The sequence below is a fragment of the Acomys russatus genome, chromosome 6 (assembly GCF_903995435.1).
Source record: "Acomys russatus chromosome 6, mAcoRus1.1, whole genome shotgun sequence".
Classification (NCBI taxonomy): Eukaryota; Metazoa; Chordata; class Mammalia; order Rodentia; family Muridae; genus Acomys; species Acomys russatus.
In genome coordinates, this window is record NC_067142.1 from 68,266,146 (window position 1) to 68,288,765 (window position 22,620).

Below are 22,620 nucleotides of genomic sequence, written 5' to 3' on the forward strand. Positions count from 1 at the left end.
GGGAGATGGGGGGGGTTGGGTGCGGGCGGGAAGAGGGTAAGGGTAAGTGGGAATTTTGGAGGAGGGCAGCCAGGAGTGTTTTGAAGAGAGATCCTGACGCAATTGGAGATCAGGTGTGAGAAGCTGGAATTTTGCAGACACTGTGAAAAGTGTATGGCTGGGATGGGAGTCTTGGAAGAAAAGAGTGCTGGATGGGAGGACCGAAAGGGCGAGCATGGATGGGCAGGAGGAGGTGGAAAGGTTCCAGGAAAAGTGGAGTGGATTCTGGGGATGCCGTGGTCACCAGGCATTCTTAGTACGACCACCGAGAGAGATCCTTGGCAGAACCAGAAGGGAATGGCTCCTCTATGGTACAATTTGAAGGTTTTCCAGGGAACTCTGTCCGGGAGAGCTGGCTGGGTATATCAGGAGGCAAGGATATTACCACAAGTCAGGCACACAGGGATATTACAGAGAGCCAGGGAGGAGGCTGCTCTGTGGAGAGTATTTTACAGGGCTGAACTGTGTGAGGCCAAAGAGAGGGTGGAGGCCCCAGAGCAGAGTCCACTTGGGCTTGCCAGGCCCAGGTCAGGGCCCTTTGGTCCTTTGTGACTGCCTTAGACCCTGAGTGGGTGGTACTGTTAGGAGTGCCTGCCTTCCATGCCCCAGGGTTCATTTCGTGTATCACAGGGACTCAAAAGCTTTTTCATTTTCTCTCTGATCATGCCTTCAGGGTTAGGGAAGGGAGGGCCTAGCATATCCTGGCACCCTCTGGATTCTAGAGATGAGAATGTGGGAATAATTAGGGTGAGGCACAAAGTTGGGGTGTCTGAGAGAGGGAGGGGTGCTCTGGCAACATCATGAAGAAAGCAGTTACAGCTGCCAGCCCGGGATCTGCCCAGACCTGGAGGATGCTGCCTCCCTCTCCCAATGCCACCCCCCTCCCCAGCCCCCATCCAGCAGGTGGGGAAGGCTAGCCCCTCCTTTCCCAAGTCCCTGACTCATTCACTGCCAGGAGTGTGTATATGTGTGTGTGTGTGTGTGTGTGTGTGTGTGTGTGTGTGTGTGGTGTGTTCCAGTGCATGTGTGTGATAACAGTTTTTGTCATGGTCTCTGTTGCCTTGTTGGCATCAGGAGAAAGGAAAGAGGAGTGAGGTCACTGGTCCATGATGCTCTTCATCTCCAGCTCTTCCCTGTTAAGCCCTTTTCCTCTTGTGTGAGAACCCCCTGGTTCTCTTAGCTCACTTTGCTAAGAACTTGCCAGGCCTCCCAGAATTCTCTTGCTTTTTCTAAAATCTGTTTCCTTACCTCTGTAGTCTCAACTAGACGGCACTCTGGTGTTCTCTAGTGTTCAAGTCCCAGCTTTATCTCGCTCGGGTCTTCCAGATCTCTAGCTTGGGAGTTAGGAGTGTTGCCCTAGTAGAGTCTGGGAGGAATGAGGCCCCGGAGTTGAATCTGAGTGCAGATCCCTTCCTCTCCTCTATGCCCTCACCACCCCGCCCCCCCCCTTTTTTTTCCTTCCCTGTGCCTTGCTCTAACAGGATTTTTTTCTGGACTCCTCCGATGACCGACTCTGTATTTTGCATTTAGATCTGGTGGCACTCCAGACTGGAACAGCTGTGAGCTAGGCACTAACTGGAAGAGTGGAAACTGAAACTGACTGCCCGAGGCGGATCAGAACGACCGATGCTGTCTGGGATTGCTGGGCAGCGGACATCCCTCCGGCCCCTCCGTCTGGGCTCCTGTGGATAGGAGGGGCCGGGTGAGCAGGCCAGCTGGGCTATGATTTGGTGTCTCCATCTGACCATCCTCAGCCTGATCATCAGCCAGGGGGCTGCCGGTGAGCCAGAGCCCAGGGCACCAACAGCTCTGTGTTACCCTGGGTGTGACTGTTCGCTAAGGGGCTTATCTGTGAGAACGGGAGAGTAGGGGAAGGCTAGGACTGGCTTGGAGAGGTTTTGGGGGGACGTGTACCTCCAGTCATGCAAAGTCTTAAGGAAACAAGAGAGAAGTTGATGGAGCCTCCCCTCCCTTACGTCATTTTGATCCCTTGCTTGTTCCCTCACGCCGCCCACCCTCGTAGGTCGGAGGAAGCCTGAGGTGGTCTCTGTGGTGGGCCGGGCTGGGGAGAGTACAGTGCTGGGCTGTGACTTGCTGCCTCCAGCTGGCCGCCCCCCTCTGCATGTCATCGAGTGGCTGCGCTTTGGATTCCTGCTTCCCATCTTCATCCAGTTCGGCCTCTACTCTCCCCGAGTTGACCCTGATTACGTGGGTAAGAGTTGTCCCGTAGCCGAGAGGGGGGTGGGGGGCGGGGAAGCGTCACCAACAAAGGTGGGCCGAGTTGGTGTTCTGTGCCCCGCTCCAGTTTCATCTCGGCTAACTGCTTAGCAAGCATGGCCCTGCTCCCCAGTAGCGCCAGTTGGTTGGAGAAGATTCCTGTGTTTGTACGTGACGCATGCGCACATCAGAGCTTGTGCCCGTTGAGCTGTGTGTGGCGTGTTGCATGGAGGGGGGATCCCGCAGCTGTATTCCAAGTCTCCATCCCGACTTGCTGATTGTTCAGTCTTCATCCCGTGCAACCTTCCAGACTCCATCTTGATCCTCTGTAGTTTCCACCCTTAGCCCTCCGCTGGTCTCTGCATCTACTCTACGCCGCTCTGTGTTTGCACTTTCTCTGCTGTCCGGAATGCCAGTTTGGAGGTTCCAGGCTTTTAAGGAGTGGGCTGAAGGGACAGCAAAGTGGGTAGGGACGTGCGGGCCTTTTGGGTATGAAGAACACAGTCTGATTCTGGGTAGCAAAGAGCGTGTACACAGACAGGGGTTGCTGGCGAGGTTCAAGATCAGTTCCCCAAAGGGCTATCATAGAGGGGCTTGGCTGGGTCTCCCTGTTTCCGAAGGCTTCCGCAGGTGTGTACTGTAGATGCCTCTCTGGAGTCTTCTACTGAACCCCAGCTGGTTCCTAATCCGGGGTGGAGCCTTAATGGGAGTGGTTTACTACAAGGTCTCAGAGGACCTGTAGGAGATCCTAAGGATGGACCTGGGCTGCTGGGGAAGAGCAAGCCTTGGTGCTTCCTTTTCAGACATGAGACCCAGAAAAGGCCACCTGGGAAGGTGTTGATAGGATACCTTTTCTGCCTTCGGTTTGAATCCCGAGGGAAATCCTGGGATTGGCTGGGCCCTTGCCACTGGCTGGCTGGGGCTGAGAGGGGGAGGAGGCGCTGGTAGGTGCCTGCAGGAGAGTTTATTTTCAAACTGGGGCCAGTCATTGGCAAACAGCCTAGCTGGGAGTGTGTGTGTGTCTATACAAGCCCTGGGGACTTGATGATAGTGGGCCCCAATGAGCACACGTAGAGAGAAATAGTAGCAGCTATGCCGGGCTTCCTGTCGGGGGGGGGGGAGGGGGTGCGGCGCGCTCTGGCCACAGAGTTGAGGCAAGGCGGGGGCAGTGGAGATGAGGTTGAAAGGACTTTCCTTGCGACTCCACCTGGGAGACTCTGCCTTTGGTCCCTGGGCTGAGGAACCAGGAGGTGCTAGCTTTCAGGGTCTACTTGTGGATTTTCTCCAGCCTGTATGTAAGGTTGCAAGCCTTTGCATCCTGTCCTCCCTCCCCCTACCCCCTACCCCAACCCTTTGTTCTCACTCTTGTCCCTGAGTGGCCTGGAGCTCCTGACCAGCCACAAGGGCCCTGCTCTGATGAAGACCCTCAGAGGGAGGCCTCTGAGCCCATTAACCCTTTATTGCTCTACAGTTCAGAAGGGGGGCCTCTCGGCCTTTGTGCAGGGGGACTCACAATTGCTGTTGCTAAGCAACAGGAAGTGGAGGTTGCGGAGGACAATGCTGTTCTGTCATAAACCCTGTGGGCAAATGGAGGGGAGATGGCCTGGGACTGCATGAGGCTGGTGGCCTAGGATATATGTATGTGTGGAATCATGAGGGTATCTTTGGGAAACACTCTGAAAGGAAAAGCTGGGTTTGGAGGGTTCTGTGTAGAAGAGAAACCTAGGTGTGTAAACTAGTATAGAAGTACTGAAAGGCAATATAAAATGGCCTAGGACTAATAGATGGTTAGCTACTTAAAGTATTTAAAGTAAGCTGGGTGTGCTAGCACACACCTGTAATCTTGCACTTGGGAGCCAGAGGCAGGCAGATGGCTGTGAGTTCAAGGCCAGCCTGGTCTACAAAGTGAGTCCAGGATAGCCACGCTACACAGAGAAACTCTGTCTCAAAAAACATAGCGCCTGGGTGGTGTGTCACTGACCAGGAATTGAGGGAAGGCAGTCTGGGTTTAGGATTCCCGGGGTGGATGTTAGACTGTCTCTGAACCTGCGCAACTAGCTCTTGGCCCTTGATTTTGTGCTGTGTTTCTTGGGAGTCTCAAGAATGCCTGGCAGACCAGACAGGACTTGTGTTTTATGCCTGTACTAAGTAGCTTGGTCAGTCAGTTCTGACTGTCCACCTAGATAGAACACCCCGTGCTCCTTCTAGTCATCTCCCCCTTCAGCCTTTGATCCCGCCAAGCTGTCTGCCCCGCTCCATCTTCCCAGCATGCCTCCTTGTGCCCCTGGCTTCATAGTGCAGTATGTGGGCACAGTCACTGTCGTGCTCTGAACTCGTGTGGGAGTGTACACTTGTCCTTGCTCATGGTTAAACTTAGTGTGGGTTTTTTTTTGTTTTGTTTTGCTTGCCATTTTAGAGCCCAAGGAAGCTGAGTCTTTCCTTCACAGACTCTGCTTGTAGGCGGATCTGATGTCCTTTAGGTTTGGTCCTGCAGGGGGAAGGACAGGCCTATAGGAGGTGGGCCTAAGTCACAAGAATTCATAGGACAGCCACTCTGCTGCCTTGCTCTAGAACACCACAGCGTCCCTGGACCTCCTAGGGAAGTTAGTCTATGCCACTGGCTGCCCTGGTATCCTGGGTAGCGGACATCGGGACTGTTAGCCATTAGCCCGTCATACTTCTTAAGTGAGATCAGAGCTTATGCTCAGTGCCCTGAGCACTGCTCGATTATAACGGCAGCGTCCAGCAGGAAGTGCGCCGACTTGGGAGACCTGCCTTGATCTCCTGAGAGCTATGCAATTTTGGAAAGAAGCTTAACACTAGTTCCTCCATCGAGAATGGATTTTGGGGGAGGGTTAAATATGGTGACAGTGTCAAATATTACATGGCTCATACTTGGTGCTCAGTCTTCCTTCCTTCCCTCTGGAGCTCAGAGATCACCATGATGAAAAAAAATCCCATCAGGCAGAGCATGAAGGAGGCTGCAGTCTGGGGTCTGCTGGACTCCATGGCCCTGGCAGATTAAGGTGACTGAGGAATCCTGCAGGGTTGAGGAAGGGTATTTAGTTAAATATTTACCTGCTTGGCCCATTTTTATCTCCTGGGTGGGGACTATACACCTAGACCTATAAGCACGTCCACCCATTCTAAAGAATCCACACACCCAGGGACCAACTGTTAGAAGAAACAAGGCCCACTGAGATCTCTAGCTCCCTGAGATGCCAGGGCTCTCATCTTTCTAGTGGCATCAAGGGGTGTGCAGGTAAAGTTTCTATTTCAAATAGGCCAATCTTGAAGTAGAGTGGAAGCATCTTGGCATAGAGTGGGTGGGGCAGTACCGCAGCAGCTTCAGGATTGCCAGGATCAGGGCAGGCTAGAGTAGGCAGGGCACTTAGCGCTCCATCCCGGAGCTACATCTGCCAAGCCTGTGAGCTTTAGGAAATTCCATTTGTTCACACCAAAGGTCAAAGTGAGGATGGTCAACTTCTAAGTGTAGGGGGGACAGAGCACCCAGGGGAGTGTCACCGTGGGCTTCCAGGTGGAAGGTGGTGGGGAGGAACATGCTAATGCTCAGGAGGTAGGATTTTGAAAGATGTAATGAAGCCGGGTGGTGGCGGCACACGCCTTTAATCCCAGCACTCCGGAGGCAGAGGCAGGCAGATCGCTGTGAGTTCAGGGCCAGCCTGGTCTACAAAGCGAGTCCAGGACAGCCAAGGCTACACAGAGAGATCCTGTCTTGAAAAACAACAACAACAACAAAAAAAAAAACAAAACAAATGTAATGAGTAAGTATACGGCAGAGAGTGATAGAGGAATCCGGGTTTGTGCCAGGCACCACATAGGGCTACATTGTACATGGTGGTGCAGTTCGCTGCTGTGGTGAGGAAACAGGGGTGATGTTATCAGATGAGGGACGAGGCCAAGATTGAGTGTAGGCTTCTGACTTCAAATCTTCATCTTGCTTAACAGCCTTTATGTGAGCGTCCAGTGACGCCAGGTGCTCTGCATCTCTCCTGCATTGTGTCTTGCCGACTAACGCATCCTACTTTCCCCCTTTCTCGTGTTTACTGATGAGGAGGCTGAATTTGACAGGTTGGGTAGCTTGCCCAAAGGAGCATACAGCTGAGCTGGATTTGTGCCTGGGTAACTTTTCTGCTGCCAAACATGTGCCTTTCTCACATAGACTGCACTGCTAGGGACTTTTAATGCTGTCGGGGTGCAGGGTTCACTCAGAGGCGGAGGCTGAGGGGTAGCTCAGGCAGTCTGGTGGTGTGCTGTGGTGTGTGGCTTTGTGTGTGTGTATGGGGGGGGGGTGCATGTGGTCAGCCAGCTGGAGTGTAAGAGTGGATGGAATGGGATGGGGTGGGAGGGGTTGCTGACACTGCTGCTGGCTGGGCTGGACTCTGGCTGCTCTAAGGCGCTTAGGCCGCTGATAATAGCTCTGGGGGATTACAGGCTTTGGTAGGCGAGGACTGGATTCCTGGGAGGGCCCCCAAACACTGCTGGAGATTCCAGGGACAGGGTCCTCTAAAAGCAGGAGTATCCCCAGAGAACTTGTAACTTGGTCTTAGAAAGGAGCTCAGGGATGGCGCATCTTGTAGGAGAGCAAATGCCAGATGCTGGCTTCCCCCCCCCCTGGCCCCCCCACCCCCGCTCCCCAGTCCCCACCTCCTTCCTCTAACAGTCTGTGGAGCACAGTGTATTCCAGCAAACACTTATCCACTCGCCACACCTTGAGTTTTTCTGGTCTGGTCTGGGTCTCAGCTATTGCAAAGCAGGAGCAGTTAGAAGGATTGAACCTAGCAGTGTGTGTCCTCACTGATCTCAAGCCCACCTGTTCCTTGGGAGACACCCCTCCCCCCGCCCTGCCTCTTGCACAACAGGCCTAGGCTAGTCTCAACCTCTGGGAATGGCTGGAGTGACCAGGACTCGGGAGAGGGGTGTGGGTGGGGGATGGGGTTCTTGCACAGACCCTTCCTTCAGCACCCTTGATTCAAGACTTCTCTCCTCACAGGACGAGTCCGACTGCAGACAGGAGCATCTCTTCAGATTGAGGGGCTCCGGGTAGAAGACCAGGGTTGGTACGAGTGCCGTGTGCTCTTCCTGGACCAACACAGCCCTGAACAGGATTTTGCCAACGGCTCCTGGGTGCACCTGACAGTCAATTGTATGAAGCTGGGGAGCAGGTGGTGAAAGGAGGGAGGATGGTGATGGGGGAGACCCTGGGAATGAAGAGGAAAGAGGGAGTTCTATGCAATGCACATACCTTACCGATCCTGGCGTTGGCTGTGTTCAATCATTTACTGCTTGCCTCTTACCCCTCCTGGCTCCTTCAGTTCTTCAGATAAAATCCAACCAGCCTGTAGGCTCTGAGTCAGGAACTTCCACTCATTGGCCAAGGTCATGGTTAAGGTATATTGAATCCTGAATGATGCAGCCTCCCCCTCCCCCACCTCGAGACAGCCTTGGCTGTCCTGGACTCACTTTGTAGACCAGGCTGGCCTTGAACTCAAAGCAATCCGCCTGCCTCTCGAGTATTGGGATTAAAAGCGTGCACCTCCACGCCCGGCGTGCATACAGCACTTTTTATCCAGGACCTTGTTTTCTTCCTTACCACTAAGAGGAAGGCAGTTGCAATTATTCCATTTTATAGGTGAGACTGAGACAGACAGTCAGGTAGAGAGGCAGCTTGTGTCACTGATGAACAGCAGAGATGAGTCTAAGACCCACATCTCCTGGTTCCCAGACTCCCCTGGGCACTTGGCTCTCCCCCTAGCTCTGGACATGCAGTCTGTGTTCAGCTTGTGCCAGTGTTGGGTACAACACAGTGTCCCCCGGTACAGCAGACAGGTGGCTCTGGGTTAGTATTCCCACGGGCAGGCTGCAGCTCTGAGAAGAAGGTCTCCCTGGTTTTTGAACACCCCGTTGTGGGACTGACAGCCTTTTGGGCAGCGCCTGATGCCTCTCTCTGTCACAGCCCCGCCTCAGTTCCAGGAGACGCCTCCGTCAGTACTGGAAGTGAAGGAACTGGAGGCTGTTACCTTGCGCTGTGTGGCCCGTGGCAGCCCCCAGCCTTATGTGACTTGGAAATTCCGAGGACAGGACCTTGGCAAGGGCCAGGGTCAGGTGCAAGTGAGTGGGGTCGGGCTGGACTGGGAGGGCAAAACAGGCAGGCAGAAGATAAGACAGGAGGTGGGTCGGGGGAGGAGTTTTCCATTGACGGCCCTGAGCCTGGGGTGCTGCCTCCCTCTGATGGCCAGCTCTGGAAGTGCAGGGTCTGAGGCTGACCAAACAGGAAGGGCCTTTCCTTCCTTGTTTGTCTAGGTGCAGAACGGAACACTGCGGATCCGTCGGGTGGAGCGAGGCAGCGCTGGAGACTACACTTGCCAAGCCTCCAGCACGGAGGGCAGCGTCACCCATGCCACCCAGCTGCTGGTGCTAGGTGCTCTTTGGTGGGAGGGCTGGGGGCCTGGGCCACCTCTGTTAGAAGGCGTGACCTGTGCTGGGGAAACACAGGGAAGATGGGAGGAGGTTCATACCTGTAGGGTGAGAGAAAGGATAAAGAAACGGGCAGTTTAGTGCCCAGCAGTACATTACAGTGGAAAAGACATGGGCGCTAGCGTTACGCCATGAATCTGACCCGAGTCCAGGTTCTGTCATCTTAAAAAAAAAAAAAAGAGGCTCATATGTACCTCTCACAGGACTTTGACAAGCACAGGATGTGGCATGTAGTGATGTGTGCTCAGCTCTTCCTTTCGGAAGGAAAAGCAAATGAGGCGTGTGAGGCAGGAACCTGCCTTCATAGCAGCTGGTTTCCTGGCGGGGGAAACGGATTAATTTGTGATCCAATGGAGCATCATTCTCCTTAACTCGACAAGAGTGGTGCTGGGTAGTGCTTAATGCAGAGATCCCCGGCATCAGGAAGGCCCCCCAGGAAGTCTTGCCTCCCTTTTTGATCTATGGCAAGCCACCTCACGATGTGTCTGCCTCTCAACCTTCACTTCCTCGTCTGCCAAAGCCAAAAGATAATTCTTAGCGCTCTGGCTCTTTTTTCTTTTTCTAAAGATTGATTTTTTTTTTTGTTATTATGCATACAGTGCTCTGCCTGTATGTACAGCTGCACGCTGGAAGAGGGCATCAGATCACATTATAGATGGTTGTGAGCTACCATGTGGTTACCGGGAATTGAACTTAGGACCTTTGGAAGCGCAGTCAAGTGCTCTTAACCTTCTGAGCCATCTCTCCAGTCCTCACACGCTGGTTCTTTTTTTTTTTTTTTTTAAATTCATTATTATGTATACAGTGCTCTGCCTGCCTGTATGTACATCCGCAGGCCAGAAGAGGACACCAGATCACGGTACAGATGGTTGTGAGCCACCATGTGGTTGCTGGGAATTGAACTCAGGACCTCTGGAAGAGCAGGCAGTGCTCTTAACCGCTGAGCCATCTCTCCTGCCCCCACATGCTGGTTCTTTTGAGGGCTCAGAAAGGAGCAAGAAGAGTGCTAGGCACTCAGTGTAGCCTGAGGCAGGTGCTCTGTGGGCCTGCGCCCACGCTTTTTCTCACTTGTTACTGACCGGCTGGCTGTGCAGTGGGGCCCAGGGATGAAGAAGGCAGTGAAGATATGGTAGCTAGAGACAGGTTTCCAGAAGCTAAGTGGCTGGGTTAGGCCCTAGGAAATGGTATTCCGGACCTGGAGTTCACTGGAGAACGGGGAGCAGCCTGGTATGAGAACAGCCAGCTGCCCAGCCTGGCTGGAAGAAGCTGGCAGATGGAAAAATAGGTGGTGGTGGCAGGGACGGGGGTAGGGGGTTGTGGGGAGGCACTGGGGTGAAAGGTTTCTGTGATGGCCGTTAGTGTTGAGGAGACAAGGGAATGCAGACCAAGGCATTGTCACAGCATCTTTGGTGAGGTATGGGTACCCATGTGGGAGATGTGGGATGTGATATGGATGTCATAAAAGTAAGCAGTCAGGGCTGGAGGAATGGCTCAGTGTGGTTAAGAGCACTGTCTGCTCTTCCTGAGGTCCTGAGTTCAATTCCCAGCAACCACATGGTGGCTCACAACCATCTGTGTGATCTGGTGTCCTCTTCTGGCCTGTGGGCACACAAGGGAGCAGAATACTGTATAAATAATAAATAAATCTTAAAAAAAAAAAAAAAAAAGTAAACGGTCAGAGTTAAAAAACCTCTCCACATACGGTTTCTAAGCAGAAGGAAACAGGGTAAATGGGGTTAACTGTCATTCCTCAAGAAACAAGCAAGACTTGGAAAAGGGAGCAGCATCTGGAATAGGATTCTGTTTCAGGGCCTCAGGGTCGCGTAGCAACTTGTCCTGTGTTACAAAGGGCAGAACCAAGAAGAGGTAGAGAAGGGCCCTGAGGGTGTTGGGAAGACCATGGGCTGAGGGCATCTTTGTAATTCCCACAGGACCTCCTGTCATCGTGGTGCCCCCCATCAACAGCACAGTCAATGCCTCCCAGGATGTTTCCCTGGCCTGCCGGGCTGAGGCCTACCCTACTAACCTCACCTACAGCTGGTTCCAGGATGGTATCAATGTCTTTCACATTAGGTAGGGGTAACCTACGTCTTAGGTAGTAGAGGCGGGGGATGTGATGAGTAGTCAGTCTCCACGGGGTTCCTCCTCACACACACCACATTGCAGCCGCCTACAGTCTCGTGTGCGGATCCTGGTAGACGGAAGCCTGTGGCTCCAGGCTGCTCAGCCTGACGACGCTGGCCACTACACCTGTGTCCCCAGCAATGGCTTTCTGCATCCACCTTCAGCCTCTGCCTATCTCACGGTGCTCTGTGAGTCTGAGCCCCGCCCCATGCCCCACCCCTTCCACAGCCTGCTCCTTCCCACGGAGACCGCATGTAAGACCACGTCCTTCAACTTGTCTGCATTCTTCCAGACCCAGCACAGGTGACAGTCATGCCTCCCGAGACACCCCTGCCCATTGGCATGCGGGGGGTGATCCGGTGTCCGGTTCGTGCTAACCCCCCACTACTCTTTGTCACCTGGACCAAAGATGGGCAGGCCTTGCACCTGGACAAGGTACAGGCTTGGGACAGGGGAAAAGAAGCTCTTGGTTAGGTGTTATTCTGGTTAAGAGGGTCAGCTGCAGCAGGTAGCTTGAGCTGAATTCAGCACCACTGTGTTTGCGTAGCATGCTTCTGACCAGATGCCATGTAAGGTAGTGTGTGGCTGTGGCGGTGTCCCGGAGAAGTCAGACGGTTGCCTTGAGGGCAGAACAGTCAACAGAGACTCAGCTGGCCGGCCAGAGATGGAGCAAGGCTTTTGTTTTTAGGTGAAGTGATAAGCCCGAAGAGGTGGCAGTCATTCTATGCAGAAACCACTTCTCAGGCCAGGGCGTAGAACAGTGTGTTGATGAAAGTCTGAATGGGGCGGTGAGGTGGGAGCTGATGTGAGCACCTGTAGGGACTTGAGTAGCATACAAAGGGCTGGAAAGACAGGTTGGGCCCTAAAGGGAAAAAAAAAAATGTATGCGAGTTTAATATGATGACCTCATTCCAAGCTGATTGGGATCTTTTGTTTGTCTGAGGAGACTGTAAATTCCTTGAGGCATTTTGTCTTTTCATCATCGTGTCCCCGGGGGCTTTGCCTTCGGTAAAATTATGTTGGAAGTTTAGAAAAATCTTAAGGCAACAGCGGCAGTGATTTTTGTCGGTGGTGCTGTGGGATCAGGACTATTGTTGGGAGTTGTTAGTTAGGGGCTGAGACAGGCCTGGTGAGGGGTTATGAAGTCTGAGACCGAGGGGACCTGAAAAGGGATGGGCTTTGATGTTCAGATCCGCATGACAGACAAGTACTTAGGTACAGAGAGCGAGGGGCCACACCCCATCCAGGAGAACTTTCTGACACAAGTGGATTGGAGGTAGGAGATGCCGAATTTAGCATGAGAGTGCTGGGTGGGCAGGCAGGGAACCCCAGTGGCTCAACTCTAGGGATGCCACTCACACTATTCTCTGAGTGGTGCTGTGGAGCCGAGCTGTCATAGCCTCACACTTGTAGATAAGAGGCCCCTCACCTCGAGAAAGGGAAGTGGAGGACCAGAGTCCAGAGAGAGAGAGAGTCAGGACAAGACCCAGAGGTTGGTCTCCTGCAAAGAGAGTTCTCTGTGTCTCTTCCTCTCTTGAGGTGCCGCCTCTCAACACCCCATCTTTGCCTCTGTTGAATTTCTCTCTCTACTTGTCGTTTCCTCTACTGTCTAGTTCCCTGGCTGGTCCCAGGGCCCAGAAGGCTCCCTCACCATTGCCCTGGGGAACGAGGATGCCTTGGGAGAATACTCCTGTACCCCCTACAACAGTCTTGGTACTGCTGGACCCTCCCCTGTGACCCGAGTGCTGCTCAAGGTAAGGCTCACAGCAAGCCTGCTGTGGTGTGGCCAGGTGGCTGAATATGTGTTCTGAGCTGTGTGAACAGGGTGGAGTCAGACAGACAGAGTGTGGGGGGAGGCACTCCTAAGTCTGTTTCTTGTGGTGGTCATAGCAACAGACGGCAGACTACGCAGAGACTATACTGGGCAGCAGGACATCAGTCACGTTCACATTCACAAAAAAAAAAAAAAAAAAAAAAAAAAAGGATCTGTCTCACCTCAGCCATTGTGTCTTCTGGAGTTCCAGAGGAAACAGAACAGGAGTTGGGTGAGAGGGAGGGGCAGAGAGACAAAGAGACACAGAGAGAGATAGAGCTGATGGGCTATAGAGATCCATCTATTTCAAAGAGTCTTGCCCTAGCCCACCATTTACCCAGCAGTCCTACTTGCTGGGAACAAAGATATAGAACCAGGAGATGGAGAATAAGGCTAAGACAACGGGACAGGGACCTGGGAATGGGGGACACCAAAGATTAGAGGTGAAAGAGAGGCTGTGAAAGAGGCTCCTCCCAATACAGATCTGGCCTGCAGGCTCCCCCGGCTTTTATAGACCAGCCCAAGGAAGAGTATTTCCAAGAAGTAGGGCGGGAGCTACTCATCCCCTGCTCCGCCTGGGGAGACCCTCCTCCTGTTGTCTCTTGGGCCAAGGTAAGGCTCCTGCATCCCGGCTCAGCTCTACCTGGCTCCATGCCCGCTGTCCCCCTGGCTGTGTTTTTGGAGGAAAAGGATGTGCGAGGTTCAGGCAGTCAGGGGGTGATGTGGGGCGGGAACAAGTTACCGGGAAAGATGAGTGGGCCGGCCCCCTTGGTGAGGGGTGGCTGCATGTGTCCTCAGGGCTGACCAGTGGTTCTGTAGGTGGGCCGGGGGCTGCAGGGCCAGGTCCAGATGGACAGCAACAGCAGCCTCGTCCTTCGACCCCTGACCAAGGAGGCCCATGGACGGTGGGAGTGCAGTGCCAGCAATGCTGTAGCCCAAGTGGCCATTTCTACCAATGTCTACGTGCTAGGTTAGTGGCCTCGGAGTGGGCTGGGGGAGCCACTTGAAACAGGACATGGGGGTTATTGTTTTGGGGAGGTTTTGTGGGTTTGGGGGGATTTGTGGGTATGGGATCCCCCAGGAGGATGGGTGGAGGACAAAACCTCTGATTCACGTCATCCCTCCCTCCATTCCCCCTACCCAGGCACCAGTCCCCATGTCGTCACCAATGTGTCTGTGGTACCTTTACCCAAGGGTGCCAATGTCTCTTGGGAGCCTGGCTTTGATGGTGGCTATCTGCAGAGATTCAGTGTCTGGTATACCCCACTGTGAGTGACCCGTTCCTGACTTCACCTTGCATCTACCTGGCCCCTCTGTCTTTTCTTCTCTCCCTCTATGTCTAGCCATGTGCTAGCTTTGCCGCCTTTTTTTCCCCCGAGATTCTTAATATTCAGGGCCGAGGTCCTGAGACCTTGGTGGTTGAGCAGAGGGATAAGGTCAGCTGTCTGGACCCCATACCATCCTGACCTTCCTTGTTGATGAGATTTTTCTCTACGCTCTCCAGGGCCAAGCGTCCAGACCGAGCTCACCACGACTGGGTATCTCTGGCTGTGCCTCTGGGGGCTACACACCTCCTGGTGCCCGGGCTGCAGCCTCATATTCAGTACCAGTTCAGTGTCCTTGCTCAGAACAAGCTGGGCAGTGGGCCTTTCAGCGAGATTGCTCTGTCTGTACCGGAAGGTACTGCACAGAAAAGGATGGGGGAAGGACAGGGTGTACGTGACAGATGATGGGGGAAGGGCGGGGTGGAGATGAGGCAGAGATGCCAACCACTTTGGGTATCCAGAAAGGCTACAGCAGAGTGTGTGGGTCCTTGGGGTTGGGGAAGGGCCATGAGGCTCCTATCCCTCACTTGTCTTTCTGTCCTATTCACAGGGCTTCCTACCACACCGGCTGCTCCTAGGCTTCCTCCAACAGAGATGTCGTCACCTCCCTTGTCCCCTCCTAGAAGTTTAGTGGCAGTGAGGACACCCCGGGGGGTACTTCTGCATTGGGATCCCCCAGAACTCATGCCTAAGAGACTGGATGGCTACGTGTTGGAGGGACGGCAAGGCTCCCAAGGCTGGGAGATACTGGACCAAGCTGTGGCAGGCACCGAGAGCCAGCTGCTGGTGCCTGGCCTCATCAAGGTGTGTGCAGGAGGCAGCGCAGAGAGGGAAGGTCTTCCCAGGGGCTCTCCAGCATCCTCCTAATCCTGTCTTCTCATCCTGACTTGACCATTTTCACCCGCCGTCCTAACCTCATTCTTAGCTCCCAAGAGCAGTCTTCTCTAAAGGGACTGTGGTAGGCAGTGCTGACCCTCATCTTCCTCATCACCTCCACCTCTAATCCCCCAGGACGTCCTCTATGAGTTTCGCCTCGTGGCCTTTGCTGACAGCTATGTCAGTGATCCCAGCAACATAGCCAACATCTCCACTTCCGGTGAGACTCAGTAGGGGAAGGGGGAAAGTTGTTGAAGGGGTATATGGGGGCTGTCAGCCCACTGACCCTCTTTCCTGTCCCTCTGCCCAGGCCTGGAGGTGTACCCCTCCCGCACACAGCTCCCAGGTCTCCTGCCCCAGCCTGTATTGGCTGGTGTCGTGGGTGGAGTTTGCTTCCTGGGCGTGGCCGTCCTTGTGAGCATCCTGGCTGCCTGCCTCATGAATCGGCGCAGGGCTGCCCGGCGGCACAGAAAGCGGCTGCGCCAAGGTAGAGTGCCCTCACCCCTCCACCCTCACCAAGTACTTACTACTAGGCCACCTGAAGAGCTGCCCATCCACAAGCTGCTTCTTCCTGGGAGAACAGTCTCTTCCTTCTGCATGGTCCTGGTACAGCATCCTCCCAAATTGGTACCCAGCCCCGCATACCCTTTCCCCAGTTTGACGGGAATGGGGATCAGGTGTTACATCCCCCTGGAGGAACTTTACCTGGATCACCTGCTGCTTTCTTGTCCTTACAGATCCACCTCTGATCTTCTCCCCACGTAGGAAGTCAAGCCCACAGTAAGTCCCTTTACTTTTTTTTTCTTCTTCCTACATTGTAACCTGCGGAAGGAATTGGGAATTAAAGGGAAGTGAGAATAGGGCCGTGTTGGCCTCAGTTTGGGGACTAGTCTTCTAGTCTTCCTTGCTTTATCTTCCACCCACACCACCTGGCCCTACCCTTTGCTTTCTCTCCCTAGCTCTGGTCTGTTGTGCAACAAACCTTGCAAGGCCAGACCCTGATCTTCTGTCCTTCCTTAGCTCTGCTCCTGGCTCAGGCAGCCCTGACAGCGTGGCCAAGCTGAAGCTCCAGGGCTCCCCAGCACCCAGCCTACGCCAGAGTCTGCTCTGGGGGGAACCTGCCCGACCTCCTAGTCCTCACCCGGATTCTCCACTTGGCCGGGGACCCTTACCACTGGAGCCCATTTGTAGGGGCCCTGATGGGCGCTTTGTGATGGGACCCACTGTGGCGTCCCCACAAGAAAAGTTATGTCTGGATCGGGCAGAACCTCGGACCTCAGCTAAACGCCCGGCCCAGTCCTTTGACTGCAGCAGTAGCAGCCCCAGTGGGGTCCCACGGCCCCTCTGCATTGCAGACATCAGCCCTGTGGGGCCTCCACCTGCGGCCCTGCCTAGTCCCCTACCAGGTCCTGGGCCCCTGCTTCAGTACCTGAGCCTACCCTTCTTCCGGGAGATGAATGTGGACGGAGACTGGCCACCTCTTGAGGCGCCCACGTCTGCTCCACCTCCAGAGTTGATGGAAACTCAGGCCTGCCCCACCTCATCCTTCCTCTCACCACCTGACTCACCTCCTGCAAACCTCAGGGCAGTGCTTCCTGGGACACTGATGGGCGTGGGGGCCTCCTCAGAGCCCCCTTACACAGCTTTGGCTGACTGGACGCTGAGGGACAGGGTGCTGCCGGGGCTTCTTGCTGCTGCCCCTCGTGGCAGCCTCACCAGCCAGAGCAGTGGGCGGGGCAGTGCTTCCTTCTTTCGCCCTCCCTCCACAGCGCCCTCTGCAGGGGGAAGCTACCTCAGTCCGGCTCCAGGAGACACAAGCAGCTGGGCCAGTGGCCCCGAGAGGTGGCCCCGGAGGGAGCATGTGGTGACAGTCAGCAAAAGGTAAAGAGGTAGCAACTACCCGTTCTTGCCCTGGCTTGCCATCCTGCCCTGTCCTTCCAGGTCCCTTCTACCCGCCGTTGTCACCCCCACCTTCCTTGCGCCATTTCCACAATGAGACCAAAAGAACCTTCTCTTGGGAGTCCTGCTGAGGTCCCCCTACTCTTCCATCCACACTTCCCGTCTGTCCTTTGTAACAGGAGGAACACTTCTGTGGACGAGAACTATGAATGGGACTCAGAATTCCCTGGGGACATGGAGCTGCTAGAGACTTGGCACCTGGGCTCGGCCGGTTCTCGGTCCCGTCCCGAACTTGAGCCAGAGTTAGGTATGTGAACCTTCAAGCTGGCTGCATCGTCCCACGCCAACCCTTCCACGTTCTGAGCTGGCCTCTCTGCTTCCCAGTCAATTCCTGAGTCTCAGGCTCCCCGCCCCCCGGAGTGTCTCTTGCTCCCTAGGCTCGCTGCGTGCAAAGGGTCCTTTGGAGCCTCAGGCCTAAGCCCTTCACCGTGAGTCACATTGTCCTGTCTTCCCTTGGAAGGTGTGAAGACGCCAGAGGAGAGCTGTCTCCTGAGTTCAGCTCCCGCTCCCGGTCCCGAGGCCCGCTGTGCTGCCCTTCGGGAGGAATTCCTAGCTTTTCGCCGCCGCAGGGATGCCACCAGGGCCCGGCTGCCAGTCCATCAGCAGTCTGTTTCCTACCCTGAACAGGCTACTCTGCTATGAGAACACTTAGTGTGAGACTAGGAAAGGTTTATGGATCTACAAAGCAGGCCAAGACCTTGGCTCCAAGCTCGGGACGCCCCTATCTCTTTGTGCCCAGTCATAGACCCTGATGGTGGCCTGATGGTAGGCTTGTGTGAGCTTGGTATAGAATAGATGTACTGACTCTTTAGTTGAGTCTGGTGGTTGAACAGGGACGTGTGTGTGTATGTGTGTGTGTGTGTGTGTGTGTGGTGTTTATGGTGTGGGTGTAGGTTTTTTTTTTAAGCAGGTCAATAAAAGTCTGAAAAATGTTTCTCTGTTACCTATCTTTGTGTCTAAGAAAGGTGAGAAGGTCCCCAGACTCGTACAGAGAAGATTCTGAATGGGACACATTTAACAATCATTCAAGAAAATGGTTGTTGAGTGCTTAATTAGGTCAGATAGTAGAGGCTTGCTGTTAGGCTAGAAGCCACGAGGAAACACATAAGTCACTGAGATAATGCCTTCGTCCTGGGTGGGTGGATGGGGTGGGGGTGGGGCGGACTCTTTTTAGTCAATGAGGCAGTCAAACATTTGCAGTAGACTAACCCCTGTGGTAAAGCTATAAGCTGGTCATCATGGTGGGACAAAGAGTTCAGTTTGAGTCAGTAGTTAGGAAATACAACCCCTGGGGACTCCTGGGGCCCTCACGGAAGATTGGTGAGCCACTTGAGGCTCTAGGTTCTTTCCATGTGCTGTGTAAGTCTCCACAGCGTTTGAGTTTATTTTGTAGGCCTGGCAACGAAAGAAAACATAAGGTACTTTGGCAATTGACCAAAAGCCACACAGGTAATTGGCACAGCAGGTGAGATGCCAATAAAGAGGCAGGGGAACACCCTGAAGGCATAAAGGACAGAAACCTGACATTCTATAGGTCTGAGTGAGATTTTGGGGGAATAGAGATTGCAAAAGTGTGTGTGCGTATATATAATGTTCAAGTTCATCAGGGGATTCTGCCATAATGTATAGAAAGATAACACTGCTGGGTTTCAAGTGAGGACCCCACTAATTGAAGCCTGAAAAAGTACAAGGTCTTCTTGACACCCCTAAACTTTGCTCTCCACTCTAATGGGCAGAAAAAAAAAATACCTGCCAGCTTCCTGCACTAAGCCCCACTCCCTTCTGATCCCCCCCACCCCCCAAGATCTAAGAAGAGATGTTAGGTTATTAAACAGGAGATGACAGGGAGGGAGGGAGAATCTGGGTCTGAACCCCAGGTCCCAAGCCCTACCACACCCCTTGGGCCCTGGGCAAGGAGTGACCTCACTGTTAGTTTTTGCTCAGGCTTGAAGTTAAATGGCATGCAGAACCGCGTGGGGGTGCTGTCCTAGCCTGCAAGCCACAGTCCTGTCACACCCTACTCAATCCTGGAGGAAAGAAGGCTCTTCCTGTATCTCCATTTACCTTGGAAGCTTTTTTTTTTTTTTTAAACAGGAGGCTTCTCACAGAAAACAGACCTGCAATCATGAGCTAATCTAGGCAGAAAGTTTCCTACTGGGATTACAAGTCTATGGCTGTTGAGGATCTGATAGGTGGATACCTTTTGCAGTGGCGCCAAGGACTCAGCAGGTCCTTTAACCCTCATTCCTACCAACTGACCACCTATTTTAAGCTTTCCAACATTCCAGCGGCTGCGCCTTTAATAACCTCGCGGCCCTTGCCCCGCCCCTGGTCCGCCCTGTGTAAGGCGGGACCCTCAAGAAAACTCCAAACCCGGCCCGGTTTTGCGCTCCACTCTCCACAGCAGCCCCTGAAGTGCGTGTGCGCTTATCCAGCTCGCTTGGACGGTAAGCAGAACTGAGGGACTAAGGACGCGGGGTGAGGGTGGGTGTATGTGTGTGGTCTGTAGGAAGCTAGAGAAGCCAACACTTGAGACTTGCTCCAGGGGGCGTGGGGCTGAAGTCGTAGGGGTCTGCACTAGGTGCCCCGCCCCATGCTGTCAGGTCGGGTTCCCAAGCCTTGACTCTGCATTGTTGGGCAATTAAGTAAGGCGAGCTTTGCGGGTGCATGGACGGGGCATCCGTCCCGAGCCAAAAGGTCGGGTCCCAAGCCCCAGCAGTCCGCTCCAGAGTCGAGTTCTCTTTGGGGGAGAATGAAGAGAATCTGACGTTCGCAGCTTGGCATTGAGTGGCGGCAAGAGAACAGGGTTCTGGCACGCGCCCTGGTGCTATCTCCGTGATCCCAGAACTTACCGCACGACCTTTTCACTTCCTGGTCCAGGAGCACGTGTGGGCACTGCCTGACTTTGTGCCCTAGAGACCACCCTTCTGTGCCCCCTCTTGCTAGTTCGCTTTTCTGGATACTCGGGGTCACCAGCTGGGGTCACGGATCTCGGTGCGTTTACTTGCACAGAGGTCTGGTCTTCTGTGAAACCCCATTCCTCTCCTGGAGTGCCTTTGACCTCGGGCGTCTCGGGGCTGCAGCCCCGACGGCTCTCGGATGTGCCCTGTCTGTAGGGACTGGCTGCTGTCCAAGCTTTCCTACCCTAGTCTGAGCCCCGCTGCCCCCTCCCGTGCCCCCTGCTGCTGGGAAAGCCGGTGGTGGCCGCGGGCGGGCGGGCTGCCCAGACCTGCGTCACCCCAGTGGCGGGAGGGCGGTGGGTGACTCATCAGCAGTAACGGCCTAGGGTGTGGCCGTGGGGGGGGGGAGGGCGAAGGGGCTGGACCTGCAGACCGGAAGTAGCTTACCTCCCTCCTGGGCTCTACAGACCTCCCTATGTTCTTATCTGGAAGGTTCTGGTACACTTGGTATCTGTGGAGCAAAAGCACCGGTGATGGAAAGTGTAGGTGCGATGGGAGACCTATGGCCGGACGGCCTCCCTAATTCAGAGCAGTAATCAGGGACCGCTCCCTCATCTCTAAGCGCCTCCTAGTTTCTCCATCCTGCAGCTCGGGGTACATACCCCTCAGACTGCAGCGGGCCAAGGTAGAAGGAGTGAGCAGGGAGCTATAGTTCTAGAGCCACAAATAATCTTCGTCCTTGCGATTCCCCTTGCGCACCCAGGACTTTATTGTTTATGCCGGTCCCCGAGGGCATTGGACCCTAGTCTGTCTTTACTTCATCGCTTATCGCCCTTCGAGGTTGCCAGGTGTAGGCTTCCTAGTTCAGAAAACGGTTTTACCCCCTACCCAGGATGTGCCTGTCTTCTGGACTTTGTCTACCCACAAACTGCATATGCCCTCCAGGTCCTCCAAAGCTGCCTCTTCTGAGTCCGACTGTACTCCAAGAGCTGTTAGAATCCCATATGCCCCTTTGCCCAGAGCCTCCACCCAAATCTGTGTGGAGTGGGTGTTCCTGCCTGGGGGGGCCCCCACCCTGCCTCCATTCCTGTGTTTGGTACACAGAAGCCATGGCAACGGCCTCCACCCCCTCCTCTCCTCAAGAGCAGGCCTTGCGGGCTTCCTGTTTGTGGAGTTGAGCTTTCTGTTCTGCTCAGGACTCTAGGTGGTGAGGGGGCTGCCCCTGGCTGGGAGACGATCTTCCCTCAGGCAACCCCCTTAACCATGGTGCTCTTACTGGCCTTCTGCCTTCCCGGGTGGCATTTCTGTTTCAGAACAGTCCCAGCTCACATGTGAGGTGGGACGGTCCCTACATTCCATTTGCACAGTGAGCGGAGAGTCCCTCTTGTCTTCCAATAAATAGTGAAGTAAAAAAAAAAATCTTAAAAGTCCAACCCTTCCCACCTTGGTGCTCCTCTTGCCTGCAGCATTTACATTGAATGGGGTGAGGTAAACTGCCATCCATGATTTGGGTGGAGCACAGGGTTGGAAGGCCTTCTGTGGCCTCTCCTTTCCCAATTATTGCAACCTCGTGGGCTTGGATAAGGATTGTTCCCAGGGCCACGATCAGCTCTAGAGATCGCCACTGCCAGCTCACCACGGAAGCGGACCAGCTGTTGTATTCCCTGGGGATACCCAGTTGTGGGCATCTCCTACACCTGTGTTCCAGCTGGACAGATCTTTTTTAGCCCACACCAGAAGCAGACGTGCTATTTTCTCTCTCTCTCTCTCTCTCTCTCTCTCTCTGAGGGAAGGCTGGGGTAGGTCTCCTGGGTGTGACTAGGGTGGGTCTCTCCAGCTGCAGCAGCCACAACCCATCAGCTCCCTGCCTGCCTGAGGGAGTAGGGGGAGAGAGACAGAGAGAGACAGCTGCTGGCCAGGCTGGCCTGGCTGGGGTAGCCTCATTGGAGAACTCCGCCCCGTGGCTCTGCCACTTTGGGGTTCTACGGTCATGGCCTCAGAGTGGGACAAAGACACTGCAGCTGGAAGCCGACAACCCTGCCAGCTGCATCCAGGCTCCAAAGCCAGGGGAGGGACCCTCAGTGTTCACCTGTCTGGAGGTAGAGCTGGGGTGGGGCTGGGGGTGGGGAGGTGACACTGGAAGGGGTCTGCCTTTGGGCTGTCTGCACCCTCTTAACCTTGGCATCTCAGTTAGTGATTCTCTTGCCTTTTCTTTGCCTGTGCCCTGGCTTCAGGCGGGTCAGCTCGTTGGAAACAGCCCCCAGTGACAAGCGTGAAGCTACCTCCAGAAGAGAGGTCTAGAAATTGGGCAGGGAAAAGAGGCCTGCTTGTGAAAGCAGCCTTTTGCCCCCTCCTTTGCCTATCCTGGTTCCTATCCACTCTTTTGTAGTCAGAGGTTACAACACTGTTCTTGTATAGACTGGGAGCTGAGATGCTGCTACCCCCCAACCCCCCCCCCCCCCCCCCCCCCCCCGCCCCTACTGCTCAGGCCTCAGCCACTCCACTCCACTCCGCTACCTGCCTTCATCCAGTTGATTGTGTGTGTGGTCTGTGCTGTGGTGTGGGTCAGGACGCAGCCTGACATTATTTATCTGGTCTGGCTGGGGGAAATCTCCTAACAAAGTTTAAAAATAACTGATTGATGGGGAAGGATCCTGCCCGGAAACGTGCAGCTGGATAACACAGAGTTGGAAGGAGCAGCCATGTTGAAGGGTCAGGGGAGAGGGCTGACCCAGCACACCAACCTCTGCCCAGACAGAGGACATTATTTACAGACAGCCTGGCTTCTTGTATTTTGGCAGAACACCAGAGTCCATTGAGGGGGTGGTGGGAGTGTTTAACCTGGGGGTGCCTGAGAGAGGGAGCCAGG

General features: G+C 54.4%; 1 protein-coding gene across 3 annotated transcripts; it reads left to right on the forward strand.

The window, feature by feature from the left end:
• The first annotated feature begins 1,602 nt into the window (after positions 1–1,602).
• Positions 1,603–17,513, forward strand: Igsf9 (immunoglobulin superfamily member 9). 3 transcript variants are annotated; one of them, XM_051147882.1, is made up of 20 exons: positions 1,603–1,819; positions 2,063–2,251; positions 7,271–7,423; positions 8,234–8,388; positions 8,581–8,698; positions 10,686–10,827; positions 10,921–11,066; positions 11,171–11,313; positions 12,492–12,632; positions 13,187–13,303; positions 13,511–13,661; positions 13,836–13,959; positions 14,196–14,371; positions 14,567–14,820; positions 15,028–15,112; positions 15,203–15,379; positions 15,630–15,672; positions 15,913–16,773; positions 16,971–17,098; positions 17,312–17,513. In XM_051147882.1, the coding sequence occupies exons 1-20, from the start codon at positions 1,762–1,764 to the stop codon at positions 17,491–17,493; spliced, it is 3,543 nt and encodes a 1,180-aa protein (XP_051003839.1). In that variant the 5' UTR covers positions 1,603–1,761; the 3' UTR covers positions 17,494–17,513. The 3 variants fall into 3 exon arrangements, 1 of the variants encoding a protein (XP_051003839.1); XR_007830795.1 differs by having other exon boundaries at positions 13,583–13,661; positions 15,913–17,098; XR_007830796.1 differs by lacking the exon at positions 2,063–2,251 and having other exon boundaries at positions 15,913–17,098.
• The last annotated feature ends 5,107 nt before the right edge of the window (positions 17,514–22,620 follow it).